We start from the raw sequence: 19,262 nt of genomic DNA on the forward strand, positions 1-19,262 counted from the left end.
GTGACATCTTCCTTTTTTGTTTTAATCAGTTCCTCCAGCGCTGATAAGTCCAAGATGTGACTATTTGTCTGGTGGCTACGCTTTCTCTCTGGCCTGGGATGTGCCGGAGGGAATATGGACAAGTGTGGAGGTGAATGTGACTGGGAAAAGCCCTCAGACGGTGAAGGGAGTGTGTGTGATGAAGGCAGACATCGATGGGGTTCAACCTGCCCAGACCTATCCAGTGTCTTTGGCATTAATCTCTGGGCCTCGGATGAGTAAGGCTGTCTCTTTCAGCTGTAATACAGACCCAAGAGGTGAGTGAGCCTGGCATTTATCTTTAACTCATGTTAAAAGGTTCAACGATTGGTCAATGATATCTGTATTACCACCGATAACAGTATCTACACACAGCATGATGTGATATAGCTGCCATGCCTTCTGCTGGCAGAAAACCATGGGATCTCACCTGCTTCCTGTATTCAAAATGGAGAGCTTTTATATCTTGTTTTATATGATATTTTGATACTAAATGTGTGTTGGTCAGTAGGCTTATGTTGCTCAGTATCCGTGGAAGAACAGACCATTGTTATTATGATGATTACTCTTACATGTTTAGAAGTAGGCCTATAACCTATTTATTAACATGTCATGCCCTAAACTCTCATACTAAGCCCAGGTTTCTTCCCTATAGGGGTCATTGCAGGGTCAGTCATGGCTGTGCTGCTACTCTGCCTTCTGGTTTGTCTGGTTTTCTTCATATGGCGTCAGAAGCCAGACATGTTCAGGTTGGTGCTGCTGCCTTCACAATGGTGTTAGATAGGGAAACCATTTGGAATCAATAATCAATGCTTTTCTTTTTCCTTTTCCAATAGCCGGCCCAAGTCGTTGTTTGTGGAATCCAAACTAGCCAGCAATAAATTAAAGTATGTACAGTATACAGTTCATTTTCAGTATTTACGAGTCAGGTTTAGCCTTAAACTCAACCCTTTAGCAACTATGTATAGCAAGGCCAATGACACGTGCATTCGACATCACAGCTGTTAATAACCGTAACGACTTTGAACTATTCAACTGAGAACTTACTATCTTCTCTTTTCCCAGAGCTATTCCCATGGGGAAATTTCCAGACCACTTCCACAGAATGAGCGCTGACACGAACAGAGGATTCAGTGAGGAGTATGAGGTAGCTATAAGGATAACATGCTTTCTCTGTTTGTTTTCATCATGGTGTTGGTAATGCAAAGTAGTTGGGCGATCGTCCAACGTTGTATTCCCTGTGTTTTTATTTTGTCATCTTGTAATTATTTTGTCATCTTTGTCATCCATCCGTTTGTCTGTTCATAAGCCTTTAGCTGACCCTTCTGAGTATGTAAACATAAATGAGTTTTTCTTTACATTATGATCTATGGTTTATATCTCTATGCAGGACTTCATCCCTGTTGGCACAGAGCAGACTAGAAAAGCAGCCCTTCTGGAGGAGAACAAGAACAAGAACCGCTTCACCAATGTACTGCCATGTAAGTGTATTCTGGCTGCTATTTCTGCACGTATGAACAACATACAGTTGTTGAATTGACGTCACCACTTGTTATTGCAATAGTTTAACTTTGTGTCAGCCAATTGACCAAGTATAATAGGGTGGATCAGATATCCCTCAGATTCCAGGCGGAGTTTTGGCTTAATCACCCCACTTGCAGATTTTATACAGTTAGAGGTTATAGTTTTAAATGGTTATAATCCTCAAAGTGAAGTTGTTAAATCATCAAGCGTTTTAAATCCTTTCTCTCTCTCTCCAGATGACTGGTGTCGGGTGAAGCTAACCAAGCTAAACCAAAACATGAGCTCTGACTACATAAATGCCAATCACATGCCTGTAGGTACAGCAGCATGTCAGTCACTGATTTCCTAATAAAGAGCAATGTCCATATCAGTCCTAGATATCCTATATAGGTATTCTTACTCTGACTGCAGTAAGTAGATCAGTACTAGAATTATCTACTATACTGATCTGAACCTTGATAGCCTACTGTAAAAGGCCCACTTACGGTAAAGGCTTGGCTTGAAACAAAGGTCAACTTTAAGTTATTTGCCGGTACACGTTCTTCAATACATCGCCACACAACCCTTTATGTAAGTTATAAAATGTCATAATGTAATAATATTCTAGTGTCACGTTACAATATCGCTGAATCATATGATGCCTTAGAGGAACTTCTTACACCTATAAATGTTTACACATCTGAGGCATTAAAAATGACTATAAATAGAATAGGTGTGTTTTGTTAACCCTGATGCTTTTTGTCGCAGGGCTACGGTAACAGCAGACAGTACATCGCTGCACAGGGTCCCCTGCCCACCACCGTCAACGACTTCTGGAGAATGATCTGGGAGCAAAGGGTAAAGGGTGTGGTCATGGTAACCAACTGCACCGAAGGAGGGAGGGTGAGTCCTGTTGGAGTCCGAGTTAATGTGTTTGCTTTGCATTGGGTGTGTGGAGAATGTGGTGACATCACAGATAAACAGTCATAGAAATAGAATCACTAGAACGGGCAAAGACCCTCAGAACATGGCAATTTGACAGATTAGATTCTATGTACTGTATTTATATAGATTGATATATATATAGTATTTATATAGATTATATACATTGACCTATTCTGGCTGTGTCTCCCTAGAGTAAATGTGAGCAGTACTGGCCTTTGGACTACACCCCTTGCCTGTACGGAGACCTGTTGGTAACAGTCCGGTCCGAGAAGAGGGAAACCAACTGGACACTGCGGGAGTTTGTAGTGAAAAATGTAAGTATAGTGCTTGTTCTACTTATGGAACCTGGGTCATCGTGTTCAGTAGGGCACACAGTTGCAGAACTTTCTGCTACAAAAAATGAAAATCTCTGATCTTACTGTTTCAAAATGTTTTCTCCCTACTGAACACCACCCTGGACAAGGTTTTCAGTGCATGCTCTGCTTACTACCTGTGTGAATGTCGCCTCTGCATCTACATTTACATTACATTTGAGTCATTTAGCAGACATCACAGTTGAAGTCGGAAGTTTACATACACCTTAGCCAAATACATTTAAACTCAGTTTTTCACAATTCCTGACATTTAATCCTAGTAAAAATTCCCTGTCTTAGGTCAGTTAGGATCACCACTTTATTTTAAGAATGTGAAATGTCAGAATAATAGTAGAGAGAATTACTTATTTCAGCTTTTATTTATTTCATCACATTCCCAGTGGGTCAGAAGTTTACATACACTCTATTAGTATTTGGTAGCATTGCCTTTAAATTGTTTAACTTGGGTCAAACGTTTTGGGTAGCCTTCCACAAGATTCCCACAATAAGTTGGGTGAATTTTGACCCATTCGTCCTGACAGAGCTGGTGTAACTGAGTCAGGTTTGTAGGCCTCCTTGCTCGCACATGCTTTTTCAGTTCTGCCCACAAATGTTCTATAGGATTGAGGTCATGGCTTTGTGATGGCCACTCCAATACCTTTACTTTGTTGTCCTTAAGCCATTTTGCCACAACTTTGGAAGTATGCTTGGGGTCATTCTCCATTTGGAAGACCCATTTGCGACCAAACTTTAACTTCCTGATTGATGTCTTGAGATGTTGCTTCAATATATCCACATAATTTTCCTTCCTCATGATGCCATCTATTTTGTGAAGTGCCCCAGTCCCTCCTGCAGCAAAGCACCCCCATGGCATGATGCTGCCACCCCCGTGCTTCACGGTTGGGATGGTGTTCTTTGGCTTGCAAGCCCCCCCTTTTTCCTCCAAACATAACGATGGTCATTATGGCCAAACAGTTCTATTTTTGTTTCATCAGTCCAGAGGACATTTCTCCAAAAAGTACGATCTTTGTCCCCATGTGCAGTTGCAAATCGTAGTCTGGCTTTTTTATGGTGGTTTTGGAGCAGTGGCTTCTTCCTTGCTGAGCGGCCTTTCAGGTTATGTCGATATAGGACTCGTTTTACTGTGGATATAGATACTTTTGTAACCGTTTCCTCCAGCATCTTCACAAGGTCCTTTGCTGTTGTTCTGGGATTGATTTTCACTTTTCGCACCAAAGTACGTTCATCTGTAGGAGACAGACCGCGTCTCCTTCCTGAGTGGTATGACGGCTGCGTGGTCCCATGGTGTTTATAGTTGCGTACTATTGTTTGTACAGATGAACGTGGTACCTTCAGGCGTTTGGAAATTGCTACCAAGGATGAACCAGACTTGTGGAGGTCTACAATTTTTTTTCTGAGGTCTTGGCTGATTTCTTTTGATTTTCCCATGATGTCAAGCAAAGAGGCACTGAGTTTGAAGGTAGGCCTTGAAATACATCTACAGGTATACCTCCAATTGACTCAAATGATGTCAATTAGCCTATCAGAAGCCTCTAAACCAGGGGTGTCAAACTCATTTTAGCTCAGGAAAATCTATTCCCAAGTGGGCCGGACCGGAAAAATCATGGTATATATAACTTAAAAACAACAACTTCAGATTGTTTTCTTTGTTTTAATACGATCAACATACAACATAAAGCTGGAGCCTGAGGACAGTGTGTCCAAAATAGTACAAGCACAACATCACTATTAATCATAAAACACGTCAAGTTTATTTGAAAATTCTAAAGAAAAAGAACACACAAACACACAATGCCTCAGTGATTCACAGAAGTATATCACAGATCACAGAACTATATCAGGGTGTCATTTCTCAGGCAGAAATGTAGATAAAAATAATGAAATCCTGTTCCCCAAACAAGTGCAAGAACCACAGAGTCAAGAATAGGTTAAATATACAAATAAAATAAAATCAATTAAAAACAATAGCATATCAACATAAAAACATATAAACATAAAGCTGGAGCCTGAGGACAGTGTCCAAAAGCACAACATCACTATTAATCATAAAACACCTCAAGTTATTTGAAAGTTCTGAGGACAAAGAACACACAAACACACAATGCCTCAGTGATTCACAGAAGTATATCACAGATCACAGAACTATATCAGGGTGTCATTTCTCAGGCAGAAATGTAGATAAAAATAATGAAATCCTGTTCCCCAAACAAGTGCAAGAACCACAGAGTCAAGAATAGGTTAAATATACAAATAAAATAAAAACAATTAAAAACAATAGGACATCAACATAAAAACATATAAACATAAAGCTGGAGCCTGAGGACAGTGTCCAAAAGCACAACATCACTATTAATCATAAAACACCTCAAGTTATTTGAAAGTTCTGAGGACAAAGAACACACAAACACACAATGCCTCAGTGATTCACAGAAGTATATCACAGATCACAGAACTAGATCAGGGTGTCATTTCTCAGGCAAAAATGTAGATAAAAATAATGAAATCCTGTTCCCCAAACAAGTGCAAGAACCACAGAGTCAAGAATAGGTTAAATATACAAATAAAATAAAATCAATTAAAAACAATAGCACATCAACATAAAAACATATAAACATAAATCTGAAAGCGTTGCTCAAACTCCCGTAACAGTCCCGTTATTTTATCTTTGAACCGCTTCATGTCTGCCACATGTTGGGTCGCGCACACGTTTTTCAGACAGGGGAAGTGAGCTGCATCACCACCGGCAAGTTGCGTCTCCCACAATGACAGCTTCAACTTGAAAGAACGTATGCTGTCATAATACTGCGTGACAACTTTGTTGCGCCCTTGCAGCTGTTTGTTCAAGTTATTCAGGTGCTCTGTAACATCCACCATAAATGCAAGGTCCTGCATCCATTCTGCGGAATGAAATTCTAACACTGGTTTGCCCTTTTCTTCCATGAACTGTTCAATTTCTTCTCGTAAATCAAAGAAACGCCTCAGCACAGCACCTCGGCTTAACCATCTTACCTCAGTGTGGTATGGCAGGCCATAGATGTGGTCTTTCTCTCTGAGAAGGCTGTCAAACTGACGGTGATTCAGGCTTCTGGATCGGATGAAATTAACAGTTTGGATGACCACCTTCATGACGTTATCCATCTTTAATGACTTGCAACACAAAGCCTCCTGGTGCAAAATACAGTGAAAAGTCAAAAAATCACGTCCTCCATTTGCAGATTGCACTTTCTCTCTGAACTTTGTCACAACGCCTGCTTTTTTCCCGATCATTGAGGGCGCACCATCTGTAGCCAGGCTGACAGCGGGGACCAGTCCACTCCGACCCTGTCCAGCGCGCCGACGAGTGCGGTAAAAATATCAGCTGCTGTCGTTGTATCTGTCATCGGCACCAACTCCACGAACTCCTCGGTGACGGTCAATGTGTCATCAACTCCGCGGATGAAAATGGCCAGTTGTGCAACATCTGTAATGTCCGTGCTTTCATCAATTGCAACCGAAAACGCAATAAATGACTTTACTTTTGCTTCAACTGGCTGTCCAAATCCACTGAAAGATCGGAAATCCTGTCTGCAACTGTGTTTCTTGTCAGGCTGATATTTGCAAAAGCCTGCCGCTTTTCAGGGCACACAATCTCCGCTGCCTTCATCATGCATGTTTTTACAAATTCACCCTCACTAAATGGTTTTGAAGCAACTGCGATTTCATTAGCAATGAGGTAGCTAGCTTTCACTGCAGCGTCACTGATGTCTCGGCTGTGAGTAAACACAGACTGCTGTTTCTTCAGACCCGCCAACAGTTCATTCACCTTCTCTCATCTCCGCTGTCCTTGAAAGTTGTCATATTTGTCGGCATGAAGACTCACATAGTGGCGACGAAGGTTATATTCTTTCAGCACTGCAACATGCTCTGAACACACCAAACATACAGCTTTCCCATTCAATTCCGTGAATAAATAGGATGACCATTTTTCTTGGAACACTCTGCGTCCACTTTTCTCTTTTTTGACAGAGACATATTGGGGCAATGAGGGTGCCAAAGCACATAATGTTAAAAGTAGAAGCCATAATAAATATTGCGGGCAAAACAAAGTAGCTCATTGGCTGCACGTGCTTGACCTACTTGCTCTGCCCCGGTATAAACAGTTTGCTTGCTTAACACAATTGCTATTGCGCCATCCAGTGGACGCAATTGGAACAGCAGTTTATTTTATTGAAAAATTGCAGCGCATTTTTATACTTTACAAAATTATTATTATTATTATTTTTGTTAATTTTTTTTCAAAATCATCTCGCGGGCCTGATCCGGCCCGCGGGCCGGACGTTTGACACCCCTGCTCTAAAGCCATGACATCATTTTCTGGAATTTTCCAAGCTGTTTAAAGGCACAGTCAACTTAGTGTATGTAAACTTCTGACCCCCTGGAATTGTGATACAGTGAATTATAAGTTAAATAATCTGTCTGTAAACAATTGTTGGAAAAATGACTTGTGTCATGCACAAAGTAGTTGTCCTAACCGACTTGCCAAAACTATAGTTTGTTAACAAGAAATTTGTGGAGTGGTTGAAAAACGTGTTTTAATGACTCCAACCTAAGTGTATGTAAACTTCTGACTTCAACTGTAAATACTTCTGTCTTCCAGAAGGACACATCCGAGGAACGCCCTGTGAAACACTTCCACTTCACGGCCTGGCCCGACCACGGAGTCCCAGAGGGAACGGCGGCTCTGATCCAGTTCAGAGGGCTGGTCCGACAGCACATAGAGAGCCGTGAGAACACCGGACCCACTGTGGTGCACTGCAGGTAATGTTACAGTACTGACAACACCCAGCCATTACTTTATACAGAGAAAAATGCTAAATAGGGATGTACAATGTGGCAACCCTATTGAGGTGTTCCAAGAACGCACCGTTAACCAACAAGTGAGGTGTGTGTACAATGACTGGTGGTGACAGTGCAATTTTCCTTATAGAAGTATAGGCCTAGTTTTAGGTTGTCTCTTCCTTAAAATTGATTTTTCTGTACTCTATCTGTAAACGTTATGTTTATATTAATCTCCCTGTTTCTCAGTGCTGGGGTGGGGAGGACGGGCACCATCATTGCTCTGGACGTGATGCTACAACAACTGGAGAGGGAGAAGGCGGTGGGCATCGCTGCCTTTTTGCACAAGATGAGGCTGAGTCGACCGCTCATGGTTCAGACAGAGGTAAGGTCTGAGTTAGCCTAATGCAGACGATCACCACATTAACACCAGATACTACCCTAAAACATGGCAATATCTATTGATTAGGGTTGGGCGATATCTAGATTTTCATACCGTCATACCGTTTCTGTACCATACCGGGGTATATGGTATTACCGAATGTGCACAAAACAATTTAGGCAACAAGGATGTTGATCCAGGAGGGGATTGAATGTATCTGCTGTAACCAAGAAGCTTGATCTTGACATCTAGCCACTTAGCTAGCAAGTTAGCAAACCAAATGCATAGCTGGAGGCCTGAGCTGGATATCATTTATTTGACACATCTTAGATTTCTTATAGTTATACTTAACTTATAGTTATAAGCAGTGGTGTAGCACACAGCCCCGCCCTCTTTGGGTATAATGACTAAAGGTTTGATTTAAAAAATGTATACATGACTTATGAGGCTATATTTGTGGCTTATCATTGCCATTTACATTCTTTCAGTCGCAGTATATTTTCCTGCACCAATGCATCATGGATTCTCTGGAGCCCAAAGAGAAGATGATACAAGAGGCCCTGTATGAGAACTCGGACCTGATCTACGCCAACGCCACAGCACTGAGGGAGTTTCAAGCTGGCAATCCAAAGGTCTTAAGATAAGGCCATGGATTGTCTGCTGTGAGTTCGTTTTTTCATTCACTTTGGCACATTTTTCAGATGTAAATGGTATATTTTCAAAATTCTCGAAGTACAAAACTCTAAACTGATAACAATTGTAATGCCCCCTATCTTATGTTCAGAACCTTTGATTGTGCATTCAATGGGGTTTCACACATCTTTCACCCGAGTCATTCATGCAAAATCAATGTTTTCCGTGAAATACCGTTTAGTCAGTTTAGTCACTAATACATCAGATAATGATAGGCTCACCATTTTGTCATTTTAACTACAATTAAATCCAATAGCAAAAAATGCAAGATACACATTTCAAAACTGTTATTTTTGAAGTGCTGAATATAAAGAATAATAGATGTAAATATAATGTTCCATATAGTATGACTACTTGACATGCACAATTATTTGTAATTGTATCCAATGGTAGGTTGTGAGGATGTTGAGAAATATATGTCTTAGTTTAATTATCCTTATACAGTACATACGTAGGACAAATCATCAGAAATAGGGTTATTGTAAAGCAGTTGGCTACTGTAAAAACGTAGCACATTGTTGTATCCCATTTCTGCCCCAAGCAACATTGAACAAGATCACCTTTTCTACGTGACTGATACAGTATCGCCTGTCTCTCTGCTTGAAATTCATCCGTTTACAGTGAAAGGTGTAAGCTGAAATTCAGATGAGTGAAATATGTTATATACAACCCAGGTATTTCAGCAGTGCATGGTACACTACACTATAACTCCAAATGGTAGCACATAGTGACTCTTTCCACTTTGTCCTTTGAAGCACACTGGCTGATGGAGGATGATGATGAAGTATTTACAGCCACATCCATATATAATTTGTTTTTACCTTCCAACATCAAATTGATACATTTATGAGGTAAAAATATCTGTCGATCTGCCCTTGAGCAAGGCATTTAACCCTAATTGCTCCTGTAAGTCGCTCTGGATAAGAGCGTCTGCTAAATAACTCATATGTAAATGTAACTAGGCACTACATAATTTTTGTTCAGTGGTTATTAGTTTTGAGCAGTTTTATTGAGTTAATTGTATTGTTAACAAATGACAAGAAAATCTATCAAAAGTAAAGTGAATTTTAAATTTCGGAAAGCAGATATATAAAAGCAACATGCCACAATTTTACGGCGTTACAGTTCATATAAGGAAATCAGTCAATTGAAATAAATTCATTAGGCCCTAATCTTTGGATTTCACATGACTGGGCAGGGGTGCAGCCAGGCCCACCCACTGGGGAGCCAGGCCCAACCAATCAGAATGAGGGGAAAAGCACCCCCCCACATTTTACATTTTAGTCATTTAGCAGATGCTCTTATCCAGAGCGACTTACAGTTAGTGAATACATATTTTTTTATACTGGCCCCCCGTGGGAAACGAACCCACAACCCTGGCGTTGCAAACGCCATGCTCTATCAACTGAGCTACATCCCTGCCGGCCATTCCCTCCCCTACCCTGGGCCAATTGTGCCAAGTGGCCTTTTATTGTCCCCAGCACAAGGTGCACCTGTGTAATGATCATGCTGTTTAATCAGCTTCTTGATATGCCACCTGTCAGGTGGATGGATTATCTTGGCAAAGGAGAAATGCTCACTAACGGATGTAAACAAATTTGTGCACAGCATTTGAGAGAAATAATTTTGTGCGTATGGAACATTTCTGGGATTTTTTATTTCAGCTCATGGAACATGGGACCAACACTTTAAATGTTTATATTTTTGTTCAGTGTAGATTGAATATGTATCCAAATTAAGAGTGATTTGGTGCAGTGAACAATGTTTGTTGTACTCAGTCAATTGAAAATGTGCTTAAGAGTGTTTGATGATCTGTTTTGAGTTGTGAAAATTGCACCAATGTGATTGATTAAAAAAAAGTTTAGTCTTTGTGGTTAAGTGGCCCATCTATGAGCCCAAGATCTGACAAACAATGGCAATCTCTTGCTAATTTCTTCTGTATGTTGAGATTTTTTATTTAAATATTTTCACATCACATGTACATAATGTTTTAGCCTATATTGTATGTAATCATTCACTGGATATAATCAGGAGAATTCAGTACACTTCACATTAACCTATGTACTTAGGTTTTTTATCATTGTGTTAGAATACTCAATGCTGCTTGTGTTTTCAATACATTTCAGTTATAGCCTATCAATTTCAAAATTGCAATTGAAATGATTCATGGAGGATTTGATTTTTACTTGACATTTATTGACAATGTATAAAAACATGTAAATAGATCAATCCAAAGTATTGTCACTTGGTTTTCATGTATCACAAAGCGTAAAAAACAAAAATTGTCAATCCAGTTGCACCCATTTTCACAAATACTGTTATAATAAGAGGCCAAACCATCCCCCTATTAAACCCAACCGTCAACAACCATTTTATAAACATTTTCACCATCCTCAGTCTGAAACGCCGTCATTCCCGGAGGAATGCGAGAAATAAATGCCGATAATGGCGGCTCTGGATTTCTCGGCGTAGCTAGGCACCTCCACCACCGGCACCTGGTGATTCTCGGCCGGGTGCATGGTCTCCAGCACAGTATCGTTGAGCGCAGGCACCGAAAACTTCTTAGCGATGTTATGCAGGACGCAGCAGGCCTTGATGATCTCAGCCTTCTTGTCCAGACTGTTCTGCTGCACGTGGCCCAGATTGGCCAGGCACCTGAAGCGCCTCTTGACCAAGGTGATGGTCCTCTGGAGGACCGAGTGGATCATGCCGTGGGCTGCATTGAACCGCCGATCTGCCTTCTCTTTGGCTGGCGAAACGGCCGTCAGGAGGTGTCTGCTCAACGCATAGCCTTTTCCAGCTTTGTGGGATCAAAAAAGTGGCAAGTATGAACATTGGTGAATCACGACAGACTTTTTTACACTGTGACTGAGTGACCCACCTAAAGTTAGACCACTGTTTTTGGTCAAACTCACTCAGAACTGTTCAAGACCAACACCAACTTACCTGATTCAGCTAGTTGATTGTTTAAAACAGGTGTTAGTATTGGGCTGAAACAACAGCATGCACACCTAATAGCACTCCAAGACCAGGAGACCCTTAGCCATAACTGGGGTGGCTAGTGGGTCTGCACAGTATTTCTAGTCATAAGAAATGTATAAAACATATTCCTGTGTAGAATTAGCTTACCAATGATCCAATGCGTCCCGTGTGCTCCATGCTTTAGTTGCTGGGCAATATCCGACATATCCCAAATGGTTTGCTCTGGTGTGCTGCCAACACAGCAGTTTTCAACACTCATGAAATTCCCTTCACAGTCGCATATGACTTGGGTCATGACGGTGTGGTTATCCATTGTGTTCCGAAAAGCATCCTTGTCGTGCTGAGGTGGTCTCACCTTGATATGCATGCATCCCACCAAGCCCATGGAGGTCGGAATCCCGCATATTTTCTTGATCTCATGCGCCACATTTGCTCGTTCCTCACCATTCGCCGGGAAAGTGATAAACTCCCTGACCATACCTGACAACACTTTGGAGACATTGTTGATGACTTCGTGAATCTCCATTTGCTCCATTTGAATCATATCTACGACTTTGGTCGACAAAATACCATTTACGTAGTAGTCCAGTGCCACTATGACCATTTCATCGACAGAAGGTCCATTCATTTGCTGGAGCGTGGCTTTCATTCGGAGCCTGACGCAATCCGTGATGAAACTTATGCAAGGTCTAGTTAAATGAAACCTCTCAAATAAAGAATCATCATCGTAATCACCCAAGTAGTTTTTCTGTGGCTCGGGGAAGTTGTTTGCCTCGGCCTCTTCGTCATCTTCGTAGAGTTCTGCTTGAGCAGCTAACCACACAGCGGGAGCAAAAGCCATGTCAAGGCTAGACTAACAAACAAATGTTTGCAGATAAATACCCCGTCTTGGATGCGATGCTCGGCAGGGAATTAGAACATTCCGACTAGCTAGCTACTTAGCTAAGTCCTAAAATGTCACATTTCAGTCACTTTAAGCATCAAAGACACACGTTTCATTGCACAGAACGATTGTAAACAATGAAAAACGGGTGGGATTCTTCTTCTTCAGTGGGATTTATTGGCGGTTGACATCCAACGTTATGGTGCATTACCGCCACCTACTGTACTGGAGTGTGGGCCAGAGACAGGGGGAAACTAAATCCTACCTGCCAGCCCCGTTTCTCTTAAAATAGATAAAATATTTGAGACTATATCTAATGACGTTCTACTCAATACACTCTTTAAACTCATTTCCTGTATCCACTTCTCCCTCATACTAGATCTCATCCTCTCTCTTTCCCTCTGATACTGCTATTTCCTGACAATAATCACACTTTCCTGATGGATGCTTTCCTATCACATTTAATATCTTATTCAACTGGCTGTGTCCCACCCTTAATCTTGTAAAAATAGCCTCCTCTCTTCTGTCCCTTCCTGCCGTCCTCCCCTCCCCGACTTTCCTCTGTACTTGAAATAAATGCCTTCCCTTATTATCTCTATTCCACTGCTCCTGCCATCTCTGCACCATCACTGTATATATCAGTATTTTTGCATCTGCCTTGCTTATTGAAACTTCAACATCAACATCCCCACTACTAAGTGCTTGTTTAGCCTGTTCATCTACTGCCTCGTTCCCTTCCACCCCCACATGGGCTGGGACCCAAGTAAATCTTATCTGAATACCCATCTGTTTAATCCTGCCATGGGTTTGTAGCACCTCATAAAGCAGGTCTTGTCTGCTACGTGAGCTAAAGGACTGGAGACTCATTAACACTGCACATGAATCAGAGCATATAACTACTATGTCTTGTTTGACTTCCTCCACCCACTGCAAGGCCAACAGTATGGCCATCAGCTCCGCCGTATATACAGCCAGATGATCTGTAATATGTCTCCTTACTTCCACCCCACATTCCTGCACTACAAATGCTGACCCAGTATGTCCTGTACTTGGATCTTTTGAACCATCTGTGTAAATGGGCACAAAATCCTGATACACAGTTTCCAGACGTCTCTAACGGGTGGGATGAAGGAAGTAAATCTTCTTCATTGGTGGACATGGTCTGTAAACCAATTAAAAGGGGTACACCCAATTGCTACACTGCCATCTATGGGCTGGAGGGCTCGAGAAGCTTTTGCTACAAATGTGCAGTATTTACAGACTCTCAAAATAATGTATTGATAAAATCAGTGGTAGAAAAAGTACTCAATTGTCATACTTGAGTAAAAGTAAAGATACGTTAATAGAAAATGACTCAAGTAAAAGTCACCCAGTAAAATAACATTTGAGTAAAAGTTTATACGTATCTGGTTTTAAATGTACTTAAGTACAGTGGTGGAAAAAGTACTAATTTGTCATACTTAAGTAAAAGTAAATGCTATACATCAAATTCCTTATATCAAACAAAGCAGATGACATGATTTTCTTGTTTTTTAAATTTACGGACTGCCAGGGGCACACTCCAACACTTAATTTACAAATGCAGTATTTCTTTTTAGTGAGTCCACCAGATCAGAGGCCGTACGGATGACAACGCGGTATATTGATAGGTGCGTGAACTGGACCATATTAATGTCCTGCCTGAGCATTTGAAATGTAACGAGTACTTTTGGGTGTCAGGGAAAATGTATAATGGGAGTAAAAAGTACATACTTTCTTTACTTAGTTACTTTACACCACTAGAAAAAATATATTGTATTCCCAAATTCAGAATATCAAATTTAAAGGAAAGTATGGCAAACCTTATCATTTTCCTCTCAATAAATCAAACTAATATCAATATGTAATAATGAGATGTAGCATGCCTCACCCTTTTGAGTGGGTATAGACCCTTTTCCAGTACATGGCACACTGACATCATGCACTGATGCGCGCAACTCTTGGCGGCAGTAAGAAAGCCATCGCCATCTGCGCCCATTCAACATAGCCTAGATTTACGTTTATATTACTCCTAAACAAAATAACTTTTTGGGGTTCTCATACGCTTACAATTATGTTTTGATTCTTGCTTGAACAGTCCCTAAGATTATATTTGGTTGTGATCTTTGCAAAAATAACTATTTTGGATGCAGCATTTGTTAGCTAGAACGCTCATTGATATAGGCTGTAGCAAAAACTAGCCAAATAACCATTTTACTGGTTGAAGTTGAAGTGTTTTTTAAAGTATAATGCAGTTGATTTGCGATGATGACACAAACATTATATTAAGCAGGACATTCAGACGAGCCTTAAAATTTTATTCTAATCCAAAAGTAGTGTGAAATGCACTCATAAGCAAATGTAAATAGAAGCTTTTTTCTGCTGCCGTTCTTTAAGAACTCCCCCTTGTTCTGCCACCAACTTGCGCGTATCGCCCTCATGCGGCAATGTTTGCAAACACAGAAAGGGGTCTATATATGCCACCTAAAGGTCTGGATCAGATTTGGCCCCTGCCATTTCATTACAAAGACACATAAATCACCTGCATTATGAATCTCAAAAAGTTCCAATACCGTAAATCTTATATTATTAGCTCATTGTTTTCATTAGATGGCCTAATATAACTACATACTCAAATATTGACCAGTAGCCTACCTTATTAAGGTATGCATGATACCCTCAGAAATGCTTGGTTAAAGGCCCAGTGCAGATGTTTTTATATTAACATCTAATAATTTCTGGGTAACAATTAAGTACCTTACCCACCACATTTCCATCCACAGTTTTTACTGTATAAAAAAAATCACAACAGACGTGATGGATACAGGAAGTTTCGGTACAATGTTATAAATTCTGACAGATCATTTGTTTGTTCGACATGTTGGGATCTTTTTGTGTCAGTAAAATGTATTATGCGAAAAATGGCGGTGGATTCGCCTTAATGCCAAATATTGATATAATAACCATGATATCGAAGTTAACTTGGAGTCATGCGATGACATGGTGTGTGGTCCTCCCAATAAGACTCAGGAAACCATGCAGTTTATTAGGCTACAAATGAAATAAGTTATGATGAACTTCACAGGGTGGTGAAGTGCACGTGATCTTGATGCTCCTTTCCAATAAATATCGAGGGTCTTATTCTGGTGACATGATGATCGATGCTGGTTTGATAATTAAAAATATTCTCGCTCATATCTATAATAATCTCATCATGTAGACTAGCCTACCCACACAGCCTACCCGCACAGCCTACCCGCACAGCCTACCCGCACCAACACAGTATCTGCGAGCTGTTGGCTAGGGCGCACGCACCAACACTAGAGTAGGCACATGTACTAAATAACGCAACAGTTTTTTTTGGACAAAACTATCGGTAGAGTTAAAAATGCGATGGTACATGAAAACTTAAGTGAAAAAGTAAATTTTGTGGGCACTACGTCATCACGCACATATTATTATCTGCAAAAGGTCAGTTTGGTGGAATGTAACTGCACATTTCTTTATGCAGATTTTAGACCATTTGCATTACAATCTGTCACCAGTTAGATGGAAACCTAGCTACTGTAATAGATTTCCATTAAAATGGGCAAAAATAGCTTTTTAGCAAAAAAAATCTATTTCTCAAGCAATAATTTCGCTAGGAATGTCTGGGAGTGGTCTGAGTGGGGAGGGGACATGGAAAACTAGCTGTTCTAGCTGTTATTCTTTGTTATTGGGCTATTACCAATTTACTTTATGGTGATGTCACCATGGAAAGTCGAATCTCTCGCCCATGCAAACCTGCTGATTAGAAGGTCCTGTGTAGATTGTATTTTTTACCAGCAACTATCAGGAAATAACACTGGTATAAAACACAGGAAAAACTGAATTTTATCTGCACAGGGCCTTTAAAAAAATGTGCCTAATATATACAGTGGGGAAAAAAAGTATTTAGTCAGCCACCAATTGTGCAAGTTCTCCCACTTAAAAATGGGTCTTTCAGCATGACAATGATCCCAAACACATCGCCCGGGCAACGAAGGAGTGGCTTCGTAAGAAGCATTTCAAGGTCCTGGAGTGGCCTAGACAGTCTCCAGATCTCAACCCCATAGAAAATCTTTGGAGGGAGTTGAAAGTCCGTGTTGCCCAGCGACAGCCCCAAAACATCACTGCTCTAGAGGAGATCTGCATGGAGGAATGGGCCAAAATACCAGCAACAGTGTGTGAAAACCTTGTGAAGACTTACAGAAAACGTTTGACCTGTGTCGTTGCCAACAAAGGGTATATAACAAAGTATTGAGAAACTTTTGTTATTGACCAAATACTAATTTTCCACCATAATTTGCAAATAAATTCATCAAAAATCCTACAATGTGATTTTCTGGATTTTTTTTTCTCAATTTGTCTGTCATAGTTGACGTGTACCTATGATGAAAATTACAGGCCTCTCTCATCTTTTTAAGTGGGAGAACTTGCACAATTGGTGGCTGACTAAATACTTTTTTTCCCCACTGTATAGGCCTAAGGGTCACCTTGATCCATAACTGAAATTCCAGCAATTGCGCTAAGCTAACGTTAAGCTACCTTCAACTTCCTCCAAACTGCACGCAGAGACATAAAAATGGTATCCATGAGTTCATCTGACTCTGGTTAAGTAGGAAGAACTGCTTAAACGTCTTTTTTGTGTGGTTAATTTGATAAAACACAGAATCTAATGGAATGTAACTACATAGTTCCAATTGATAGCTATACATTTATTTGCAGCAATTAGACCTAAGTTACAAAACGTTCTTTGATATTGGTCACCAATCTTTACATTTCCCAACATGCATAATCATGGAGATGGATGGTTATAAATTCCTAGACACAAGGATTTGGTAGCACAGACATAATCCCAAAATGGTGTCAGTTTGTCACAGGACCACAGCATATGTAATAGGGATTGTATTTTTATAGTTTAAAAAAAATCTCCAACAGAGACACACATTTCTGGGTGCATTACATGCATTCCGGTAGGAGTGTAGTAAATCCAATGGATTATTTTCAATTACAATAATTTATTTCTAAGGAGCAAATACACTATACAGTGAGGGAAAAAAGTATTTGATCCCTGTTGATTTTGTACGTTTGCCCAATGACAAAGAAATGATCAGTCTATAATTTTAATGGTAGGTTTATTTGAACAGTGATTCAAATCCAGAAACACGCATGTCAAAAATGTTATAAATTGATTTGCATTTTAATGAGGGAAATAAGTATTTGACCCCTCTGCAAAACATTACTTAGTACTTGATGGCAAAACCCTTGTTGGCAATCACAGAGGTCAGACGTTTCTTTTAGTTGGCCACCAGGTTTGCACACATCTCAGGAGGGATTTTGTCCCACTCCTCTTTGCAGATCTTCTCCAAGTCATTAAGGTTTCAAGGCTGACTTTTGGCAACTCGAACCTTCAGCTCTCTCCACAGATTTTCTATGGAATTAAGGTCTGGAGACTGGCTAGGCCACTCCAGGACCTTAATGTGCTTCTTATTGAGCCACTCCTTTGTTGCCTTGGCCGGGTGTTTTGGGTCATTGTCATGCTGGAATACCCATCCACAACCCATTTTCAATGCCCTGGCTGAGGGAAGGAGGTTCTCACCCAAGATTTGACGGTACATAGCCCTGTCCATAGTCCCTTTGATGCGGTGAAGTTGTCCTGTCCCCTTAGCAGAAAAACACCCCCAAAGCATAATGATTCCACCTCCATGTTTGACAGTGGGGATGGTGTTCTTGGGGTCATAGGCAGCATTCCTCCTCCTCCAAACACGGCGAGTTGAGTTGATGCCAAAGAGCTCAATTTTGGTCTCATCTGACCACAACACTTTCACCCAGTTCTCCTCTGAATCATTCAGATGTTCATTGGCAAACATCAGACGGGCATGTACAGTGGGGAGAACAAGTATTTTATAAACTGCCAATTTTGCAGGTTTTCCTACTTACAAAGCATGTAGAGGTCTGTAATTTTTTATCATAGGTACACTTCAACTGTGAGAGACGGAATCTAAAACAAAAATCCAGAAAATCACATTGTATGATTTTTAAGTAATTAATTTGCATTTTATTGCATGACATAAGTATTTGATACATCAGAAAAGCAGAACTTAATATTTGGTACAGAAACCTTTGTTTGCAATTACAGAGATCATATGTTTCCTGTAGGTCTTGACCAGCTTTGCACACACTGCAGCAGGGATTTTGGCCCACTCCTCCATACAGACCTTCTCCAGATCCTTCAGGTTTCGGGGCTGTCGCGGGGCAATACGGACTTTCAGCTCCCTCCAAAGATTTTCTATTGGGTTCAGGTCTGGAGACTGGCTAGGCCACTCCAGGACCTTGAGATGCTTCTTACGGAGCCACTCCTTAGTTGCCCTGGCTGTATGTTTTGGGTCATTGTCATGCTGGAAGACCCAGCCACGACCCATCTTCAATGCTCTTACTGAGGGAAGGAGGTTGTTGGCCAAGATCTCGCGATACATGGCCCCATCCATCCTCCCCTCAATACGGTGCAGTCGTCCTGTCCCCTTTGCAGAAAAGCATCCCCAAAGAATGATGTTTCCACCTCCATGCTTCAAGGTTGGGATGGTGTTCTTGGGGTTGTACTCAGCCTTGTTCTTCCTCCAAACACGGC

General features: G+C 40.8%; 2 protein-coding genes across 2 annotated transcripts in view; one reads left to right on the forward strand and one right to left on the reverse strand.

Annotated features, from left to right (window-relative positions):
- LOC121566944 (receptor-type tyrosine-protein phosphatase H) overlaps positions 1–9,892 on the forward strand; it is a 31,630-nt gene extending 21,738 nt beyond the window's left edge. Inside the window, exons 8-18 of the mRNA XM_041876892.1 lie at positions 30–296; positions 674–767; positions 855–905; positions 1,084–1,165; positions 1,409–1,499; positions 1,779–1,855; positions 2,290–2,424; positions 2,658–2,780; positions 7,477–7,637; positions 7,905–8,040; positions 8,526–9,892. Coding sequence (XP_041732826.1) covers positions 30–296; positions 674–767; positions 855–905; positions 1,084–1,165; positions 1,409–1,499; positions 1,779–1,855; positions 2,290–2,424; positions 2,658–2,780; positions 7,477–7,637; positions 7,905–8,040; positions 8,526–8,681 — 1,373 coding nt within the window. The 3' untranslated portion in view covers positions 8,682–9,892. The remainder of the gene's footprint in view (positions 1–29; positions 297–673; positions 768–854; positions 906–1,083; positions 1,166–1,408; positions 1,500–1,778; positions 1,856–2,289; positions 2,425–2,657; positions 2,781–7,476; positions 7,638–7,904; positions 8,041–8,525) is intronic.
- A 484-nt stretch (positions 9,893–10,376) lies between these two features.
- On the reverse strand, positions 10,377–12,760 carry si:dkey-197c15.6 (putative nuclease HARBI1). The gene is made up of 2 exons (XM_041876903.2): positions 11,860–12,760; positions 10,377–11,530 (listed from the first exon to the last, which is right to left on the reverse strand). Exons 1-2 carry the CDS (start codon positions 12,551–12,553, stop codon positions 11,124–11,126), a joined length of 1,101 nt encoding a protein of 366 aa, XP_041732837.1. The 5' UTR covers positions 12,554–12,760; the 3' UTR covers positions 10,377–11,123.
- Positions 12,761–19,262: the final 6,502 nt, after the last annotated feature.

The sequence above is a fragment of the Coregonus clupeaformis genome, chromosome 1 (genome assembly GCF_020615455.1).
Source record: "Coregonus clupeaformis isolate EN_2021a chromosome 1, ASM2061545v1, whole genome shotgun sequence".
NCBI classification, from domain to species: Eukaryota; Metazoa; Chordata; class Actinopteri; order Salmoniformes; family Salmonidae; genus Coregonus; species Coregonus clupeaformis.

Excerpts from the sequence above, each read along its gene's own strand:
- si:dkey-197c15.6 (XM_041876903.2), bottom strand. The coding sequence starts at position 12,553 with ATGGCTTTTGCTCCCGCTGTGTGGTTAGCTGCTCAAGCAGAACTCTAC. Across the intron at positions 11,531-11,859 it reads CGGGACGCATTGGATCATTG|CTGGAAAAGGCTATGCGTTG; the intron begins GTAAGCTAATTC and ends GATCCCACAAAG.